The sequence below is a fragment of the Ammospiza nelsoni genome, chromosome 7 (genome assembly GCF_027579445.1).
Source record: "Ammospiza nelsoni isolate bAmmNel1 chromosome 7, bAmmNel1.pri, whole genome shotgun sequence".
NCBI classification, from domain to species: domain Eukaryota; kingdom Metazoa; phylum Chordata; class Aves; order Passeriformes; family Passerellidae; genus Ammospiza; species Ammospiza nelsoni.
The window spans coordinates 35,832,950-35,855,194 of record NC_080639.1 but is presented as its reverse complement, the minus strand read 5'-3'; the positions used below and the strand labels follow the sequence as shown (position 1 = coordinate 35,855,194).

General features: G+C 38.8%; 1 protein-coding gene across 2 annotated transcripts in view; it reads right to left on the bottom strand.

Moving 5' to 3' along the window:
* Positions 1–7,173: 7,173 nt before the first annotated feature.
* Positions 7,174–22,245, bottom strand: part of KYNU (kynureninase) — a 57,678-nt gene continuing 42,606 nt past the window's right edge. For both annotated transcript variants that reach the window (XM_059476063.1, XM_059476064.1), the window contains 4 exons: positions 14,158–14,210; positions 12,620–12,705; positions 8,704–8,934; positions 7,174–7,516 (listed from right to left, as the gene is read on the bottom strand). In XM_059476063.1, coding sequence (XP_059332046.1) covers positions 7,364–7,516; positions 8,704–8,934; positions 12,620–12,705; positions 14,158–14,210 — 523 coding nt within the window. In that variant the 3' untranslated portion in view covers positions 7,174–7,363. The remainder of the gene's footprint in view (positions 7,517–8,703; positions 8,935–12,619; positions 12,706–14,157; positions 14,211–22,245) is intronic.

Here is a 22,245-nt window from a genome sequence, read left to right as displayed (position 1 = left end):
CTCCTCAATGTTCTGTACAGAGAGGACATAAATGCCCTGATCACTTGCAGCATAAGCCCCTAAATTCATGGCTCTTGAGCCTTTTCCAATATAAGCATCTGAAGAAAAGGTACTTAAGGGAAATAGAAAATGACATCATTTTTTTCCTGATCTTTTGAAGAATGATTTTTTTTTCCCCATCCTACAGGAACAGATTCTGGACTAATTTTTCCTACCAAAGGCTTTAAAGTCTAAAATTCATCAAACATCATATCCTCAGAGACAATGTCATCCAAGTTCAAAGGATCTACAGCCCAGCAAAGCTGATGTCTTATTTCAGAGCTAATGCCTTTGTTTTCACTGAATGTTTGATTTCATCAAATTAAACCATGTCTTACACTTCCCATAAATGTGGAAAAAAAAGAATTAAAGACAGAACCAACTGATTCTCTGGAGAAGAACATACATATACATACACATACATGTACATATAATGTGGGATATCATATATCCCATTAATTTGGGATGTTTTTCTAATATTTTTTTGGGATAGACCTGTTATATATATCAGATTTTTCATATGCTTTTGAAGAGACTTTGAATTGAAAATAGTAGCCTTCCAAGACATTTGTTTTAATGATCATCATTATAATTAATAGCATGCTTTTCATAACTAAGTATAAAAAGAATTTTTTTCAAGTCAAGTCTGGGTCTGATTACTGATGGAACAATTTCAAGATCTTTTGTTGAGAAGCATTTCAATATTCATTCAGAAAAATGTCAGAAGATCAGACTTCAACATAGAACTTTGGTGATTCATACTTCTTCTGGTATTTTATCACTTCAGCTTTAATATCCAGTTAAAGAGAGAAAGTTTGAATAAAATAAGAATACTAATGAAAATCAAGCAGTCATAAGCTACATCATCTTCCACAGAACTTGGGATATTTCAAAAATTGACACGTAGCTTTATCCTTCATCCACACCTGATACAAAGCAATGCAGGATCTTTCATTTAGCAGATACATTTGAAAAGTTGAGGATAACTTCTCAAAATTCAGTGTACTTGTCACTGCTGTATTAATGTAGAAGAAATTTATCTTTTCTAATCCAAATTCTTTCAAAATCAAATAAAACTTAAATGTTGTAACGGGGTTTATAAAGTCATTAAATTAATCTGGTACTGTGCTGTATTGAAACTGGAAGTCAAACAAAAATCAGGGAAATAGTTGAGTGGTGGACTTGGCAGCAGCAGGTCTAAGGTTGGACTCAGTGACCTTAAAGTATTTCCAATATAAATGACTCTATGATTCTATAATAAGTGGGATTTGCACATCAGTTTAAAAATAAGAAAAAAGCCCCACACTTTCAGGGTCAATGAAGAGAACTCAGAAGCAGGTGAATATGTTCTTTCACTCACAATTCTTCTAAATGAGAACTTCACGTTTTTTCTCTTTAAGTAGAAGCAGTACAGAAAAGTCCAGAAGCATCTTTAAAAAGGAAAGTTCACGGATTACCCAGTTGTGAGGTGTTTTCCACAGAAGAAGGCAAGAATTGGCAGCATCTGTTGCCTCATGGCCACAATGTTTTAAATTAGATACCACACAAAACAACATCTGAGCATTTTGCACAAACCTTCAGCTAAGATGTTGCAACTGCTTCCATGTCTTGTCTGAAGAATGAATATTTCTGAATATTGCCTTTAATCTCCCAGGTGAAAATTAAAATAACACAGTCATTAAGAAGAAAGGGTGTTGTGTGCTTGACACACCTTGGTGAATAAAACAGAAAATACAGGCAAAATAAATTACAAGCGTGTTTCTGCTGGCATTCATTGATGACGTTTAGAAGCTCCCAGTTCTTAATGCCTTGTGCTCAGGTATCAAAGGGAACTTTGCAGATGTTCTATCCCAATTACCTTTGGAGCAGCCACCCCACCCCAGGCTTTCAAAACTGAGGCACCAGGAACGTCCTTGGAGTAGAAAAGTTACAGGTTGAACTCAAGAGGTTGGATTTGGCCCCAGCTGCCAAAATTATGTGGCAACCCCCACCCCAGCACACTTCATGCATATCTTCAAATTCCTGCCTTGCTCAGGGATGGTACAACTGCCACTCACTTTTATTTCAGATGAAGGGGTCTCGGCGCTGTTTGCCCCCACGCTCATTTCAGAAGCCTGGATAAATCTTCCCCCACGTGGGAATCATTTTGAACATATTGAATAATGATTTTTCTGTGTCTCTGCCACTTTGATGTAGCCTCTGAGGAGGAAGAACTATCCTGGATAGACCATTTGGTCATGTTTTAACAATTTGAGGATCACTTCAAAATTCCTCAGTAAAATGTAAGGTAAAAAAAAAAATAAAAAAGAACACCAGAATTAAGTTCAGTTGATGAGGTCCCACCCCCCCAAATTATAATGTAGAAACTTTTTGAACATATACTTTAAATTCACAATTCGTTTCTAATCTTAAAGCTGTATTTTATCATTTGATTAATTGCTTAAAACTGTACACAAAGATAAAGGGAACTTTGAAATTCATACCTTGGAGTATTAACATGTACTCAGGACTAGATGTAAAATGTCAGAGAGAAGAAAGATCTAATGAACTCTTTATTGGTGAAATACAGTATTGCAGCTGCCCAGAATTTTAAAAGGTTTGTAGCCAGCTCCAAAGCCAAATAACTACAGAAGTTTACTTACAGTAGGACTCTCATTCAGCATTTCCAATCTCTTCTTCCAGGGTTCTTTTAACATTAATAAAATGTCCAGAGAAAAAAATAATAAAAGAAAAAAAGTGCAACCGCAGAAGAATTTTTCTGTCTAGAAAATTACACTACCATAAGTTTTCCTTTTCCCTGATGTCTTCTCTGCCATAATAATGGTTTCAGGATTTAAATCCTTTGCTGCTATTGTGACTTCAAAGCCTTAAAACTGCAATTGAATGAAGTAGTTCATCTGTCATTATTCAAATATGAAGCAATTATGATGAAATAAAGATAGAATTCCATTGAGAAATACCCCAATCAATTCTCACTTATATTTAACTAGAAACATAAAACGATGCTTAGAAGAGTAAGTTTAGGAAATAAAAACTCGGGATATAAAAAGTATGAATTACTGATCTATAACTTACTCATTTCTGAATAAGCTGTCTAAATATATTTCACAAATATTGACAAAAGTTTAAGCTTACGATGCAAAACTGTCTCTCAGCTGGTCTCAGAGAGTGAGCAGCTTTTCAGAAATATATTTGCACCAGCTTCAGGGCCCAGGGGTTCAGATGGGAACCCGCAGAGGTTTTGGGGGGTCCCTGGGCAGGTCAGCTCCCTGTGAAGTGTATTTTATACACACTTTTTATAGGAAATAACACACCTACCTCACCATGGCTTCATTATAACAGTGAACATGGCAGTGTGAGTGGTTGGACTCTAAGATCTTGGAGTTCTTTTAAAACCTCAGCAATTCTGTAACTCAGGGAAAGGTATTAAAATAAAATATTGATGTGGCTGCTTTGATGTTGACACATCCTGTCAGGCCCCTCTGTGGATTTAGCCCCAAAATGTTTCTTTTCACCCTTTTGATCCCAACCAAAGCCCATTCCTACCCCAAAGGCTGGAGTTTCACAGGGAATTCCCAGTGTACCCAGTTCTGTTTGGGAATATCTAACACAGGTTAAAAAGTTAATTATTTTGGTTTAGTATCTTCCATCCTTTCTTGCATCTTTTTTACTTCGTCTACCAATGTATAATAATTTGCTGGTAAAATGAAATCAAGGTGGGTTCTGTCACTGTCAGACAAGGAATTTTTGGGATTTATGCTCTTCAAAGGAGTCACATCCTCCCCACTCTCTGTAATGCCACAAGCTCAGATGAAAAAATTATTATTTCATGCCCTTTCCTTCCCTCAGACTATATTGTTCTTTTGGAAGACAAAGGCATCCTTTGATGCTTGTGAAGGGAGACTTTGCCTTGGCTTTGGTGTTCCCATGGCAGAACAGGGTTAAAAATGCACAGATGGATCCCATAGTATTTCTTCCTCATACTTTCAACAGTTGCAGTGAGCTTAAGAGTTCTGTGCATTTTTAAATGTTGTTTATGCTGCTGAAAAAGATCACACACAACCAGGGATCTGCATACTCACATTTGCCTTCATTTTGTAGCCATTTTCTCCCTCTACCTGGGTATCAGTTTTCTGTCATCTACAGATCCTCATGTCCTGAAGTTCAATTTGAAAAATGTAATTTCTTCAGACAATCCAAGAATGAAGTGTTATCACAATTAGAAAGCCGTGGTACTTAGTATTGAATTTTAAATCAGAGATGTAACTAGCAAGAAGCATTCGGGGTATACACAATTAATTATTTCACACATAATTATTCCTGATATTACTCTAACTGTGATAACTTAAAGCATTTGAAAAAGCAGACTGCAATATTCTCCTTCTTTCTTTTTTTTTTTTTTTTTCACAGAAGCTCTTTCCCTTGATATTCTTTTGCTAAATAATATGTAAAATACTGACACCTAATGTTAAGTTCCAGTATTATTCATTTTGCAAAACTTATACTTCAGGTAGGGAAAGACCATGTGAAACTGGTGCTTATGCTGCAATTTTGTTTCAGTAAAATGAGTGAACTGCAGTATAGGCTTCCCTCACTTTTTGGAAATAATTTTCTGAATTTATTTATATATATATATATGCCTATAAATGCAAGGAGCTTTCAGTTTTATTATCACAAGTCACAAGTAAAAAAGAGATAATAATTCAAAATAGTTGAAATAAGTGAGTTTTGATGCACTGTATTTAATCAAATCTATCAAATGGAACACAAATACATATCTGTAAAGTCAATATTTGTACCTGTAGCCTGAAATCATACTAAAAGACAAAATGTTATCAAATATTTTTTTATTAATCTGTTAGTCTTTGAAAACTGAACTGCATATATTCAGTACTTACCTACTATGTGATTCACTTTCCTCTGAAACACAAGAAGTTATTTTCACCGTGTGAATCAAAGGCAGATCTCAAACTTCTCAAAAATCAGTTTATTTCCCCAGAACTGCCAAGACAGCTTGTCCAGACCTGAGGTCTAGATGCTGTTTAGAAAGAGATTTGGGGATTCTTAGTCCACTGGGGTTTGAGATGATATTAGAATAAGGTATTTTACAATATTATCTACATCCATATCTGAATTTAATTTGCCTAACTTTATAGGGAAGATGGAAGAGTGAGCTGGCATTTGCACACAAGTGCTGCAAAGGCACTGACACTGAGTTCAACCCCTTTTCAACACTGTGGACCTGCACATTTTTATATTCAGTGCTTTTTGCATCAACTGTCACTTTATGGAAAATGGCCCTTCTCTGAGATCAGTTAAAGTAGCTGAGCTGCAGGTGCAGGACAAAAATAACCCCACAAAAACACAAATACCTGGCCTGCAGCATGATCCAGCTCAGCTGAACCGAGGGGAAATTACGTCAGTGCAATCAAAACCTCTTGAGTGAGACAAAGCTTTCCAACTGATTAAAACTCCTGTGCTATTCTTTATAACAATATTCTGGTTAAAGGAGCTCTTCTTTCTCTTCACAAGCACTAAAAATACCAACAAATGCTTTCCCCTGCTTTCTTTCAGCTTTCCCCTGCATATTACAACCACTAAAATAGGCATCAGTGCAGCAAGGGGTTTAGCACTACACATCTTTGGGGAATTTCAGAGAACAGGTTGGTGCTGTGAAGGCCCTTGGGTTTCCTTATGTTGCAGGAGATGCTCTAAGGGTGTGAAAGTTTCAACCAGCAAAAGTAACTGTGAGCAAAACTCAGTTTCTCTAGAGACTAGAGATCTAGAGAACACCTCACTCTCCCCTGAATCCTTCACTTCACTTGGTAAGTAGAATACTTACCAAGTGAATTACCAAGTAGAATTCACCAAGAATTACCAAGTAGAATTCTCTGGAGATTTTTGAATAACCAAGTCAAATTCTTTAGAGACTAGAGATCTAGAGAACACCTTACTGTCCCCAGAATCCTTCCTAACTCTTGAAGTAGAATAAAAAGTACCACAGAATGAGAGCAGTTTGGGTTGGAATGGACCTTTTAAAGGGTCCCCTTGCCATGGCAGGGACACCCAGAGCAGGCTGCTCAGAGCCCCGTCCAGCCTGGCCTTGAATGTTTCCAGGGATGCACCCACCACCTCTCTGTTCCAGTGTAAAAAAATGCTTTCTTATCTCTATCCTTAATCCACCCTCCTCCAGTTTAAAACCACCCCCATTGTTCTACCACACCAGTTTGTCCCTGTCTTTATTATGGGCTCCCTTCACATATTCAAAGCACTACTGGATGTAATTTTGTGAGTGTTTCATACCAAAAATGAGACACATTGAACATCATCAGAGAGGAAGTTTCAGCTGATTCTTGGAAAACGCCGCGTGAATAGCTGCAGACTTCAGGGCTTAATTGACAATTATGCCTAGGTGTTATTTATGCCTTAAAACAACTTTGGATAAAGAGTTGCTGAAATGTAAGCAGTTTCTCTACGCTGCTCTTGCCTGCCTGGTGCAAATCTCTGTAAAAATTCGGGCCACACGGTGAGCTAACAATGAGATGTTTTGCTGCTGCTTAAAGAGCTCAGGGTTCATTTTGCCTAATCCCAACTAAGCCTCACTAAAGCTGCAGGGAGTGCTCCTACAGCCCTTCACGCTGCCTTACACGGGTCTACAACTCCACTCAGCTTCCTCCAGCTCCTCCTCTCCAACGGGACTACCTAGAAAAGATAAAATGCTTTGTTTTGGACAACTGTATCACACCAAAGAAGGTATCTGCAATGGAAATTCGTTCTTCAATTAAATCATTCATTAAAGCAAAATTTCAAAATATTTGGCCCTTTGAAAAACTCGGTGTGCAGCAGTCAGGAGTTTTGAAACAATTGTTCAACTTTTACTTTACAAATATACCCTGTGCTTTAAATAGAATTACTAAATTAAAAATGTAAATTGGACTGTATCTTTTAACAGTTGGTGATTTGTCTATTTTCCACATTTTATTATGCATAATTTTTATAATAAAGAAGGGATTTTTTTTTTCATCCCTGTTCTAGTTGATAGCAATTTTTCCATGCTTCTCAAGGCTAATGTAATAAAACTACATAAAATGTTTAAGAAGAGCCCCATTAAAATATACAAAGCATACTAATTCATGAAGTCAAAGTCAAAGCAGAGTGGAAATATGAGCTTTAATAAAACTATGTCTGTTGTAAATAACTATTCAAGCACAGTCATTTTTTTGCAAATTGCATGGGATATAGCTCGGTCTACTCGAAGCAAAGAATCACTCAGCAGGATAAATGCATCTTAGTCAGAAATAGATTAAAAGGTACAGCTGAGCCATCAATAAGAACCAGATAGCACAGTATTATTTGCTGTTTGTTTTGAAGATGTAATTGCAGATCCCAGGATTTCAATAAATCTGTGCACATCAAGGAAGGAATTGTAGAGAGGAACTGGGGCAATGCGAAGAGCGTTTGGTTCCCGCATGTCACACTGCAAAACAGAGAGGGAACATTCAGTAAATTCAGGTCACTTCTTGTCTATCTGTCAGGCTCTATTTTTTAAATGCCACAACTTGTCTTCAAGGAAGAGTGACTGGACTGACAAGGAAGCACATGTAAAACCTTTGGGATGCTCAAGGAGCTACAGTGAGGAGCATGATTGTGAAAAATTTAGTAAGAAGAGTAGTTTAGCCTAAAAAATTATGCACAGCTCAGGATGGGCAGGACTTCAGCAGTGCCATTGAGGGCTCCAAACCAACTATGTAGCCCCAAAATTCACTTTAATGCCTGTAGCAACTCAGAGTTGAAGAGGCACAGAGGTGACAAAAAAAAGAGCACAAAACCCCCCATTCCAGTATGTGAGTGTCTTGTTCTAAAGATACAGGTAATGGTGAGGCATTGCAGTATTTTTCTTCCCCTCACTGTGATTTGAACATGTTCCTGAATATAATAATCTCTTATATTTGAAAAATATCACTGCATTGCAAAGACAAGCCAACAGTGTGAGGCCCCATGCCCTGCTAAAAGCAGGAGTTCCTGGAATTCCCTGGCAGCACCAAGGCAGCAGCATACATAACCTAAAAGAGGTGCCCTTGGGGAGACAGGTGACCAGCAGAAATAAAACTGATATCTCATTTATATGGCATTATGCTATCAACCTCACCTCCCAGCACATCTAAATCACCCAATGTACGGCCTTAAATTTCACTTTTATTCTTTTGGAGCAGTGCTCGATGGTAACTGCGCCATTACAAGGAGGTGGCTCCTTTTTCTGAGTGCTAAAACACATCTCACAGGGAAATGGCAGCTTTTCCATTGCTCCATCTCTATGTCTCACAAAGATCAAGAAGGGGACTGATGTAAGTTCAGAGTTCCTTGTCATGTAAATCTGTAGTTGTGCCTCCCATCCTAATGCACCCAAGATACAGCTCTAACTCCAGCAGTCACTCCAGAACTACTGGAAATAGGTCAATAGTGAAAGGGCAATACAGCAACAAATAATACAACAAATAATTTATAAAATAACTCTATGTATTGACTGCTTGCACAAGTAAAAATTGAAATTGTAAGAAATCATCATCAGTCCTAGTGGGTTTTTGCCTTATATGACACTACATTTGAATAAAAGCAAATTAATAGTTTGTTACTTGTAAAGAAGATGAAGTTTGATTTACTTACAGCCACTCCTCTCTTCTCCAGCTCGTTAAACACAGATTTGATTGGAAGGGAAAACGATAGAGTGAGCTGGCATCCTCTCTCCTCAATCTGAGATGGTGTGAGTATTCTTACAAAGGGCTTCTCTGGATTTGTTTTGTCCTCACTGTAGTAATGCTTTATCAGGTATTCCAGGTAACCAGTGAGTAGAACAGATTTCCTCCTCAATGCTTTCATTGTAGTTTGGCTAAAAACCTGTGATGATTTGGAATCATTAGAATGAGAATGTGTTGCTGTAGAAAATGAAAAGGAAATAAAGATTTCTCTATACATTATCATTGGAATCAAGTGGTAACGCCAGAGAGACATTTCACATAAACATGGCAGCACTGGTCTTTGGAAAACACAGGATATGTTATGCTTTAGATAATGACAGATATTTGTACCTACTGTTTAGAAGTTTCATAAGCATCTGTGTCAGCAGAAATAACCTGCACACAAAGCCAGTTTGCTCAGAGAGCATTCCTCTGAATGTCTAAAGAGAATCTATAAATCCTCTATAGGTGCAACAGTGCAGAATGAAACTCAAAATCACATGAAAGTCTTCCCTGGCCTGTGCCTTTAATACCCACCTTCCCTCTCTCTACAGCTCCCTGAAAGGAGGGTGTAGCCATGTGGGGTTTGGTCTCCTCTCCCAGGAAACAACTGATAGGAAATGAGGGAGCAGCCTCAAGTGGCACCAGGAGAGGCTTAGTTTGGATATTAGGAAGAATTTCTTAACCAAAAGGTTGGTCAAGCCCTGGAACAGGCTGTCCATGGTAGGAATCACTGTCCCTGGAAGTGTTCCAAACCACGTAGGTGTGGCACTTGAGGACCTGGTTTGGTGGTGAGGCTGGCAGTGCTGCTTTAATGGTTGTACACAATTATCTTGGAGGTCTTTTCCAAACTGAATTATTCTAATTACAAAATTCAAGAGCCAAGACTGAAGCATCATGACTGGTGTAGAAATTCTTGTCTGTGAAAGCACAAAATGTGTACTAAAATTGACTTCATATACATGTATACAAAAATTGACTTTTGAGTTTAAGTCCTGTGCAGGCTCGCTCTCTCTAGTCCACATGAAGGAAAAAAAAAAAAAATCCAAATTCACTGAATTATTTTTCAATAGCTCTGTGCTCCTGCACAGCTACAAGAACCAGTGAGTTTCAGGCCCTCAAAATATCATGAGATATGCAAAAAATGACTGCTTGAAAATGACAGTGCTGTTTGGCCACACAAACAAGACCAATGTGTTAGAGGAGTTTGGGAGCAGAAGGTGAGACAGCTTCTGCTTTTGCACTGGAAAGGCTTCATCACAGGGAATGATGGAAATGCAACCCCAGAAACAATTTAGCCCTGCCTTCCTCAAACCTCCCTTTCCTTCTCCCCACAGAATTAGCTGCTGGGGAAAATGACAAGGATACAAACATGAAAGTCCCCAACAGCCACTTCAAATCACATCCTGGCACACCAGTGCTTGTGGACAGCTCTCTGTCCACTGACTGCAGCTGCAAATCAGAGGCAAGGCAGTGTCCTGGATGAAAATCCATGATCTTCACTCTCAAGAAATCACTGTTCCACACTAGAGAAGTAACAATTTTAAGATTACTTTTATCATAACCTGGAAAAGCATAAAGAGAGGAACCTGACGAATCCTACTCAAAGTACACCAAATTCCAGCAACACCTGGAAATCATTGTTTTGTAGAACATCCCAAATCCCACTCCCTGATGCTATCACAGCCACTAGATGCTGCACAAAACCAAGAACCCCTGCATTTTGTGCTCGTGAAATGGTATGTGGATGCTGTAAGACAGACTTTGCAAGGGAATAAATGTGACAGGGACCAGAGCCACCAGCAGCCAGCAGGTCAACAGAAATCTAGAGGTGCTTCCCTGTCCACCCAGGCAGGCAGAGCAGGCACAGGACTGTTCAGTGCATCACTAGAGGGAAAACAGACCTGCCTCCTGTTCCTCCAGCATTTGCAGGAGTATGAGGGATGGATCTCCTTAGGCTGCATGCAAAAATCTGCTTCCACAGGGTTTATGCAAGGAATACTTGGTCTCCTGGGTGTAATTTTTTGAAAAAGGTCTTTAAAATGTGTCTGTAGAGCGCTCCCCTTTTTTCCATAAAAGGCAGCAGCCAGTGCCATAACAGTCACTTTAAGCATTATTGAGGAATAACATCCATTAACACTTGCAGTTTTCATTGTTTCCATTGGAAACACTGCCTTCTGCTTAATGTGTCCCAGTGAAGGTGGCATGCAATTTCACTAGCCATCTCTTGCCAGACATGAAAACTACTTTGTTTCCCACTGTATTAGAGCAATTAGCACTGGGAAATCCTGGCTGTGCCAAAAGGTAATGTGGGCAGGGGAAGGGGAGGCAGTGGAAACTGCTCAGCCCTCATTGTTCCAGGCTCCCTGCAGTGGGCTAAATGACACCAGCCCACACAAACCCGAGCACTCACAATCTGGGTCATGGCAGAACAGCTTTCAGCTTCTCTCCAAGGTCACATAAAGTTTAAAACAATATAGTGGATGTTTAAGGACTAAAAACAAAAAAAAAATAAATTGTCAGGCGGAACAAGAAGCATGGCTGTGCCCTTTGCAGTCCTTCAGTGTTGCATGTATGATGGAGGGATCATAACTGGCAATTTTCTGACTTTGTTTGCTTAAGATACTGTTTTTTCAGTAAATACAGAAGAGGGATATGGACCCTGCTCTTTGTTCCAGCATCAGCTCAGCCATTCCACTAGAATTAATGGAATGCTAACCAGAAATAAATTTCTGCCATTTGTGCTGGTGGCAAAACCTTGCTACCCAAGGCTGCCTTGAAAACCAGCTTAAGGATGATTTTATAGTAGAATATATTGCATACAGCAGGTAAATCTCAGTAACACCTTTTTGAGCCACAGAGACTGAGAGTCCTGATTTTAGAGGTTAACCATACTTCAAGGAAATGCTGAAACATCTCAAAGTGAAACACAAGTGTTTGGGGAACAGCTCCATGCCCTCAAACAGGGGTGGGCTGTGCTCTCCAAAGCAGATCAGAGGGTTTCAGCACATGGATCACACCTTCAGAGGAGGAATTAGCTCTGTATGGCAGCACTGCCCTTCCCACAGCCACAGGGTCAGTGATTCACACAGAGATAGGTCAGAGATGGGGCTCTGCTCCTTTGACCACCAGAAAACTAATGATTCAATGAAAGAAAAGACAGCTTGGAGCTATGCCACACTCATGGATTCCCCTTTTAGGAAACATTTGCTGATAGTTTCTGTCTCTTCTGCTTGTAACCAAAGGCAGAACAGGTTCCTTGAGCCACTGGATCAGCTGATCAAGGACAGGCAGGACACCTAATTTTCTTTCATAAAGGATATAAGTCTGGTTTACTGGTGGAAAATATGAAGCAGCAGCTCTGAGTGCATCTTTTCAGACTTACATGATTCCTTTGCAGGAAGATGCTGAGCACAATCCTTCCCATGAGTAGTACTGAGACAAGGCACTGTTGGACTTGGTGACCTCAGAGATCTCTCCCAACTTTAATTATTCTGTGATTTTGAGCCCTGGATATTTCTATGGGATAAAGGTGCTGGTTGTACTGATCTCCCAAAAGCAAAGACAAACACATTTCCAGAGTTCAGGTTTGGAGGTGCAAACCTCAAATACTGTTGGTTCAACTCCAGCAGAGTTTGTGAGAGACATGGGGAGATGAGCATATTCATTAAAGACCTTGGTCTCTCAGGGCTGTGGGGTTATTTTGTTTGCTTTTCATTAGTTCTCCCCTTCCATGTTCAAATATTTCACAGTTTTCTTAAAAGGGAGACAGCAATAACACACGTAGCATTCATTAAACATTTTTATACTCTTAAATTCAGGCTCAAAGTAAAGCAATTACTTACCTCTAAACTGGCATGCAGAGCACAGACCAGTAAAATTGGAGGATTTGATAACCGGAATCCATTAATTCCTTCACTTAGTTGTAATTCTGGAAAATGAATAACTTATATTAGTGTTTTTGATTTCTTCATTTTAATGGATTGGACCTTATCTTGAAGTCTGTCCTCACACAGTAAAATATTTCCCTAATGTGGCCCATAGGAATCGGTCATTAAAAGGAAATAGTAATCTATTCCCAGCTAATACTTTCAACTTCGAGAGAAGCCCAATTTTATCCAGCAGAAGACCTCATTAGCAGCTTCATGGGAACCAGAGGACTGCAATTAATTTGTTTAAATGGTGTGTGCTAAAACCACCTTTACACTTGAATGTCTTTTAAGGCTGGCACGAGGCAGAGGAATTCCAAGTCAGCAGAGGCGCGCTCACACGGAGCAAGGAATCACGTTCCTTCACTTTATTGAGCTGATGAGACACATGGGAGGCTGCATATGCAGCTAAGTGTAGCTTCAGGCCAAGGAGAGGAGCTGCCTAGACTTTGGGCTGTGAAATTTCACAAAATCTATTTAATAAATCTACAAAAGCCTCGCTGTAAGTTCTGTGTCACCGTTGATATTTCACGCTCCAGCACTGGAGCGGGAGGGCGCGGCGGAGGAAACGCTTTTCACGCACAGCAGACTGGCTAATTTTATAATGCCCAACTTCTCCCCTGTAAACTGCTCATGGAAATGAATAAACAATGTTTTTTTCTTCTTCTAGCAGTATTTCAAGGCAATTTGTGTCTCCTGCTGGCTTTCCATAGTGCCACTCTCTTGCATTTGGTCTGAAAACAAAGAGCAGACTGAGGCTATTAGAGAGGTGCTCTCCAGCCAAAGCCACATCAACAGGCGCTGCCACAGAAAATTAAAAATATATTAAAAACAAAACAACCAATCAAACCAAAGAGCTCCTTTCTCATCCTGATCCCTCAGGATATTCTCTCTGCCATAGCTTAAACTGGAGCTGAATAGTCTAGCTGCCAGATTTGGAGAGGAGTTCTCATTTTGTTTTGGGACAATAAACAATATTTCAGAGCAGGTTTGTCTTACAACCCATCCCTCCCTAGTGCAGGAAATTTGGAGATGCTGAAACATTAGTGGGATTTCATGACTTTTGCCAGGTTGCCTTACCTGAATTTTTATAATTTCTCATTAATTCCTGTAGAACTAATCCTGAAGAAAAATATTACCCCAGTGACTGATAGCAGATCCTCATTCCTCAGAGACTTATGAATTTAATTCACTGAGATACTTTGAAAGTTTTATCCATATTCTATATCTGCTTTTTGAAGGTATTTCAGCAAAATTTCTAGGAGCAGACAGTCAAACCCTTATGCCCACACACAAATTTTTTCCAACATTTATTTTGTTAACTCCACTGCCTTACATATTGAGGATGAGGAAATGCAAAGTTCTGTCCTTTCTCCTCAAACTGCTACAGAAGTGAAGCTAGTTATATATAAATAAATCAAATGAGGTAAAATTGAGAGTCTATAAATACATACTGTTTTCCATGAGGAATCTTGTTTTGAATTCATGGCCCCACCAGCCAATTAGCCTAAGATTTTTAAAGAAAATAAATTAATAGACATCTTAATATCTTTCAATTTAGCTTTGAGTATTAAGAATTATATAAGATTGAGCAATATATACATTTCCAATAATACATTTTATTTCTAACAATAGCATAAAAATGAAATAAATTCTATGAAGAGTTAGCACTAAAAACTTAACATTGCCATTTGAAAATTTCTCTTTTACTGCAAATAATAAAACACATCACATCTTTCAATTAACTATTGATTTTAACAATACCCATTTTCTCTGAATTCACTTCACAAAACAAAAAATAGTACAGAAATATTTCTAGTGGTTCCAAGGCATTAAATTCAAAACATTCTCCCCTGCTCTTAAACTTTAATGAATATTGAAAGCTAAAATGAGCTATAAAATCTGACTTAGTTTCACCAAGAATAGGACTTTTTGATGAGCAACAAACAAACAAGACCTTGGAAGGAGGATTGTGTGGGTCTTGCCATGTCCTTACTGTGAGATCAGTGTGAATTCTGCATACACTTTTGTTTTCCTGAACTAAACTTATTCTTCAAAAAACTTTCTTTAAAATAAAACTCAAAGCAATTTAATGCTATATTCCCTTTTGTAAGATCATCTCCTGAAAAAAAATCCATACAATTATTTAAAAAAGAATATGTTTTAGCTTGGACATTAAAATGAAATTACATTATTAACTCATGTTTAATGGAAAATATCTTTGAGGGCGTTGCTACAAGCAGTTTTCTAAAGCAGCTGGATGCACTGGATCACCTGCTGCCAGGGCACTGCAGATAAAGCCAATATTGCAAAATCAGGGACTTTTTCCCCCACCTCCCTTGGGTTCTCCACTTCTTACCTCAGTACACAGAGATATCAGTGATTAATAATGCCAGTCCTACTTGAGATTCCCCTGTATCAATGCTTTTACAATAGCAAGAAGTCCCCATCACAGACTCCTTCATGAACTTCTCAGCTCTCCTGACCTGGACATGTTGGACACCATTTCTGCCAAGGTTTTGCTTATTTTTCCCTATACCAGATAGTAAAATTTTAGGAACAAAGCCTGGCAAAACTTGTAATGATAAATAAGTCTATATGTAAAGGTCACAGTAGATCAGCCTTCCTGGAAGCAAACAGGGAAAAGGAAGTCATGGCCCCTCCCTAAAGGAGCATTTTGCAGTTTGCCTAAGAGAGCTGAGCTCTGCAGAATTAAGACCACATTTGAGTTAGAAACTTGTTATATGAATACTGCAGAGTGTAAAATAAAGTAGTTCGTATTTCTGTATAACAACACAGGTTTTATGTTTACTTCTGGGAGCTGCATCTAAACAGAGGCTCCACAGAAAAGGATGTTTTTTTCTTTATTGCTGCATGATGTTTTTATTATTCTGAGACCCATGAAAATTAATAGTGCAATATACATCCATTTTAAATGAGATATTACATTGCCAAAATGAATACACCCCAAAAAAAATACAACAGAGCCTCTGCCCAAGTGACTGTGTTACTGATGCTTTGAATCATAAAAGATGTTTCAGTTATTTTATAGGAACTCTATAATACATAGATAACATTGTACTGAAAACCCTGAATATTGCATGTTCCTGCAACAATCTGCTGATATCAATGTCTACACACATTTTATGAATTTCAAAGGTTTGAAGCAGAAAATAAATTCAAAAGGAAATAAAACATCTGGACAAATAGTCTGTGAGAAGGAGAAAACAATATTATGTTCTACTTGGACCACATCCAGACAGGAAAGACAAAATACAGATCAATCAGACCATTATCCAGATCAGGGCTGATGAAAAGCCCCCTGGTTGCACTTCAAATGCTCAAAACTCACTAATTCTGAAGTTGGCTTCAACCCAGATCTCAGCTGCAGCACCACGAAGGCAACTTGGAAAGTGAAATTTCAAAACTTTTCCAAAATGACAGAATGAAGGATTTTTTTTAAAAAGACAGTTTTAGCTGTCTTGCCCTTTCCTACCATAATCTGACAATTTGCTTTTCCTCTTTTTTATTTTTTCTCTTTTGGCTGTTCTAGAACTTCAGAGGTGTCACTGCAGGATGTGCACTTTGAGGCAGCTCTGGTCCTACACTCTCATTGATCTAATGGTCCATATGGATGTCATGTTATTTGACATTTAAGTTGACAGGCTTCAAAGCGTGGAAATTAACAAAATCTTCACAAATTATAGCGATTTGCTGTTTACAATTTTCTGTGAAAATTTTGAAATGAAGGTTGCCACCGCTATGCCAAATTTCAACCTGTTGTGATGGGAGAGAGCTAAGGTGTTAAACCCCAAACATAACACTTTATAAATGCTCACTAAAAATAATAGGCAATAAAACTGCACATTAACTTGCTGCAGTAAAATTTCTTATTAAAGAGTTGTTACTCTGCATGCAAAGTGGGCATTTTGAACTGCAGTCGTCATTTCAACTGTTCCTGCCTCAAAAACAAAGGCACCAAGATCGAAATAGATTCTGAATTCCAAACCATAACTTTTGGCAAAACAAATAAAGTGGAAGGATCTGAAAAGCAATATATGATGTGCTTGTGATTAAAAACACCTTAAACATGTTAGCAATGGGACTGTCAAGTTACATGATTCCCATGGCAGATAAAATCCATTGTGGGAAGTGTGTTAAAATCAGCTTCTAAGGAGATAAAGGTCTCATTTAGCAAATGTTCCACTACAAATTAAAAAATGTAAATTTATCCAAACTGAGCCCTTGTTTAACACATCACTAATCAAAATTGTTATCTCAGTGATAGATAGGTTTTGGTTGCAGCACCCTGCTGCCAGTCCCAGATAGCCCCAGCAGCCTCCCAAGGCTGGTCGGCAGAGATGTTCCTGGAACCCCTCCACAGAGAACATTTCTCCACCCTGGAGCAAAAGCATATTTTAAATACATTGAAAAATCATGTCTAAAAAGAGAGTAAATCAGTGCCAAACTAGCTGTGTCTTTTTCTGCAAGGTGAACATGTTCTTACAAGCCCACTTCTGTTAGAAAATAACCTTTTAAATGGATTGTTCCATTCTGTGCCTCAAATAAAACCATTGCCATCAGAGAATGTCTTGGCATTCTCAGAGAAGGCACCTTGAAAAGCATCTCTTTCCAATCCCTGCCATGGAGAGGGACACCTTCCACTGGACCTGGCTGCTGAAGGACCCATCCAACCTTGTCTAGGTCCTCACAGCTTGATAACACTGAGACCTTCCCAGGGAATTCTGCCACTCCCAGTCTTTCCACAGAATTTTTACATGTGCCACATAATGTTTAAATATTGCTGAAAGATTTTCAAATACCTTTTTTTTTTTTTTTAACTCCAAAATGTTCTCTTCTTTTACAAATCAATGAACAAAGGTTTGCTAGGCCGGAAAATTACGACAGAAAGGAACAGTATCCTCTTATTTAGTCATATTCTCTTTAAGGACATTTACAGAATGGAAAAATCCCTCCAATAAGTATTTTTATTTAGCTCATTTTCCTCCTTCATATCTGTCTGCATTAGACTGAAGCACTGGTTGTTCATAACTTGAGTCATCTCATTTGTAGTTGTATTAATGATGCAGGCGTGTAGGATATAATGATGTATGTGCAGTGTAAACATCAAAGAAGATCCAGTTAAAGAACACAGAAAAAATACAAAAAAAAATTCCTCTGACCTTTGCTTTGGCATTACAGATGATCATGCTACTCATTTATAATTTACAGCCTGGAGCAACACGGGTCTCATTTCCCTTCTCAGCAAGAAAAAGAGACAGAAACTCTTGAGTAGTGATACAGAAAACAGGGAAATGCCATTAATGTGGCCCAGCTTTTACAGTCCAGGGCAATGTGTTGAAGTATCCTGTCATTATATTGTGCGAGATAATCATTTCACTTCCAGAGGAAGGCAAGTTGAAAAGCTAGAGGAATACAGTGTGAAATTTGTAATACTTGATTTTACATCTTCCAGCTTCCCTGGGCATGGAGCAGTTTGTTTCCTCTCCCTTATCAGGTCACAAAGTGAGCTGGAAATTTCAAAGCCATTATTTAGATTATATTAGGAGCATATACCAGCAAAGCATGCTATGTTTATGAAAGGATGGATTCAGCCAAATCATAAACAGGCAGTTTGGGGCCAGGCTGTGTCCACAAAGGAGCTGATGTAACTGCTGGGTGGCAGCTGAGCTCTCCATTCACACATTGCTTTAATTTTGAAAAAGCATCCAGGTGTTGGCAAAGATTTGTTTGCTTTTTTCATGCTACTGTTCCAGCCATGAGAAAGAATCAGCTCTGAGGAGTTAATGAGACTTGTCACTGCTCCCAAAGTTCATTACACAGAGCCAGGCAGATCTTATGCCATATCTGCAAAGGCTGGGAAAAAATGAAAGGGGCAAAAACAATCATTAAGTTCAGTTTCTTGCAGTCCTGTATGTTCATGGCACAGCTGCTGGTTGAGGAGCACATCCATGTCTCAAAACACCCTGAAAACCTAAGATGGGCAAGCAACAGACACTGTGACACACGTTTAGAGGAAAGAGGTTAATTGTGACTTAAATATCACTCTCTTAGCAGGAAATATGTGACAAAAACAACCATGAGGCCCTAGAAATTAAAATGCAAAAGGACATAGAGAGCCTGGAGGCTGGAGCCAGCCTGGAGCCTGGAACAATCCACATCTGACCATGCTGGACCATCATCCTTCTGCCCAGGAACACATGGTGGTACCACACTCAAAGCCCAAGCTTTCATATTTCAAATTCCAGGATTAAAAAACCCAAACCAAACCAAATAAATGAAATCCCAAATAGTGCAATCAGCTCCTCAACCTCCAAAACATTTCTAAACATGCTTTACATCCATATATGAATCTCCAACTCAACTGAAAGGTTATTTCCATATTCTGAGGAACATTCCTCCAGTTTCCCTGGCTCCATGTAATGCAATACAGATAGAAAATGTACCCAGGGCTCAGGATCTCAGCAGGAGCATCTCTTAATTCTGCTGCACTCAAAGGTCAAACCAGAAAACCAAACTCACAGAAACAGTTCTCTCACCCCCTCAAATCTACCTTGCTGTCACCCAGATCTGCAAACTGAAGAACCCCTGAGCACAGACCTGGTCCCCAGGCTCAACAGCTGGGCTCAACTCTTTGCATTCTACTCTGCATTAATTTTACTGCAGCTTTCTAATTGCATTTTTTATATGTTTTAATTTAATTTCTATGGCATTAATTTTATTGCAAGCACACGAGCATGATTGTGTTTCTTTGGATTCAATGCCAAAACTCAGAATAAATAGAATGACACATACACACATCAACTAAGAAAACAGAAAAACCTGCTCGTTGCTGTACATGGCATTTTTTTGGCTCACTGGCTGGAGTTTGAGAAGGAGTTTCAATTTTCTTTGCTATCACAGACTTGTCTGATCACTGATGAGTCATTTGGTCTCCATGCCTCAAGCCCTCATCTCCAGGAATTCTGCTCAGGACTGCTCTAACTCTGAAGTGAGGGATGAGAATGTATTTGTTAAAATGTACTCACATATTTAACAATGAGGACCATGCAAGGATGAAGGAAAAGATTTATGTGGAGCATCTTATGCAGGATTTTTTAATATGCAGATAAGAAAAGGGCATTTGGAGGTAAAGCTGATGTCACTTGGTTTTTTCCCCCTCCTGTCAACCTTTCCCCAAATTATCACCTCACCCTCCAAAGTTGTTGCCAATTTAGGTTTCTATTCATTTCAGAATTGAATCTTTTTCTTTATCTAGATCACTTAACTGGCCTTTCTGATAAGGTTTAAAAAAAAATTTAAAAATCAATATTTCTGTTGCTTAATTCCACATGGTATTTTACATCTCTGCTGAAACAAAACAAACCCAAGTGGATGGACAATGTTATTCCATTCCACCCCACCCTCTCCATAGTGAGCACCCCAGCAGAGTCCTGCTCTCACCCAGAGCTTCGCTGCTGACAGCTCACTGAGAGGGAGAAAAGACATTTCAAATGATGTTTGAGATGATGAGGGGTCTGTTTAATCAAAACAAAGAATAATGGGAAAATAACTCCTGCTTTCACCACTGAAATCAAGAATTCAACAATTTTAACCCCCTTGTGTGGGTGAAAATCTTCCCATACTGAGAAGCTGTCAGTTCTGGAGTATCCCCACACTATATATCTATAAGGGCTAGGATTTGCACGGGGGATTAAGGGACTTATAGCAGCTACCCTGTTAGACTTCAGCAATATTTCCAACCTAACTCTCACAGTCTCCTTCAGAAAACCTTGCCAAGATTGCCAGAAGCTATATTTAAAGCCTGGGTTTTTTTTCTTCCTTTATATCTTTTTAGCTATCCTTTATCCCAAATGGTAAGCTTGGACTTGTTTCATTATTCTCTTCTGTGCAGTGCCTGTTAATTTTAAGTAGGATCTGTTGTTAGGATTTGAAAAGCTTTTGAAGCCCAGGTAATTATTAGCCTCAGACTTCTGTAGTTTAGGACTTGCTCACACTCTGCTGCTTTCCTTACCCTTTTCAACTCATTACAAATGTTTCCTAATTATTAAGCATATGTGACTTGTGAGCGGCGCCATATATTATTAATGGCCCAGTCTCTTAGAACTCAGTGGAAAAAAACAAAACTCCTTATGAAAAGTTGCTTCTGTGAAAGTAGTAACTTTTCATATTTAATATCAATGAGGCTTTACTTTGTCAAAGGACCAAAGTAATGTGATTGTATTAGAGGCTAATAGCATGACATTTTTCTTCTGTTAAGAGGCTTGCACTTTCAGTACCATCTAAAGGGAGACAATTTTTCTCCTCTATTTTGAGGCTTGTCTTGCTTAAAAAATAGCCAAACTCACTTTCTGCCTAGCGGCAAGTTTTAACAGCAAAGACCCAAATCCAGAAAAAAGAGTCTCATAATTTAAACAATGACACTTAACTATGCAACTGCAATGGATGGAATTAAGAAACTTTTAGATTTGAGTGATCACCCTCTTTCCAAAAGTAGCTGGGCAGCTCTCGGCTCCCTGAGCTTTGCTGTTCTTTGAGGTGAGTGATTTAACAAAACTGTTGCCACAATCAGGGAGGCTCTTGGGTGAAAAACCTGGGCTGTTTGGTCAGTGGAGTACAAGGTGATTTGCAGCTCGTGGCTACTGGGAGACAGAGGGTGCACACACTCTTCCTGAATTGATTTTTACCTTGTTAGTGTTTTAGGCTGGACGCGAGTGGGAATACACCAATTTCAACACGTCCATCCATATCACCCCTCCAGGTCAAAACAAAAGGAGATTGAGTTCAGTCTTGTAGCAGGAAACAAGTTGCTGTGGCCAGGGCATGAGGAAGAGGAATGGCTGCAGTGCTGCCAATCCAATCAGGGCCCTTTGCAGCCTCACAGAGCTCCCCACCAAACCTCGGAGGCGCTTGCGATAAGGGACAATAATTTCATTCGCCATGATTAGGCAAAAGAAAGGTATGATCCAACAGCAGACAAAATGGGGGCCTAAATTAAATCCCAGGAGAAGATTTCACAAAAAACAAACCCCCTAAGGCTAATGAAGTTGAATTAAAAACTGTTAAATCAGCTTACGAACAACTATTATCACAAAGTGCTCATATAACACTTTCACTGGCCAAATATCAGATATATGAAAAGGGGGAATACAGCCAACAGTATGTTCACACATTTAGTAAGGGGAAATTTAATATTCTGCCTAACACCAGAAATTAAAAATCAAGCAGGGAGCCAATTTACTCATGGAGATATTAATAAAGTTCTCAGTGATTTTTATAAAGTACTGAATAGCTCTCAATTATTTTATGGTGGTAAAAAAAGCATGTTATATTCTTTAGGAATTCCATACATCTTTTTCTAGGCTGTTTCAAACAGATTAAATTAAACAAGTGAAAGCAACAATCCCTCCTAGAGCTACTTTTAAACGTGAATTCTGACTTAAAGGAGACTTAGATAGTTTTGATTACTATGATGTGTTTACTGAACTATACAGTCTCTGCAATCCCTTGAATAAATCTTT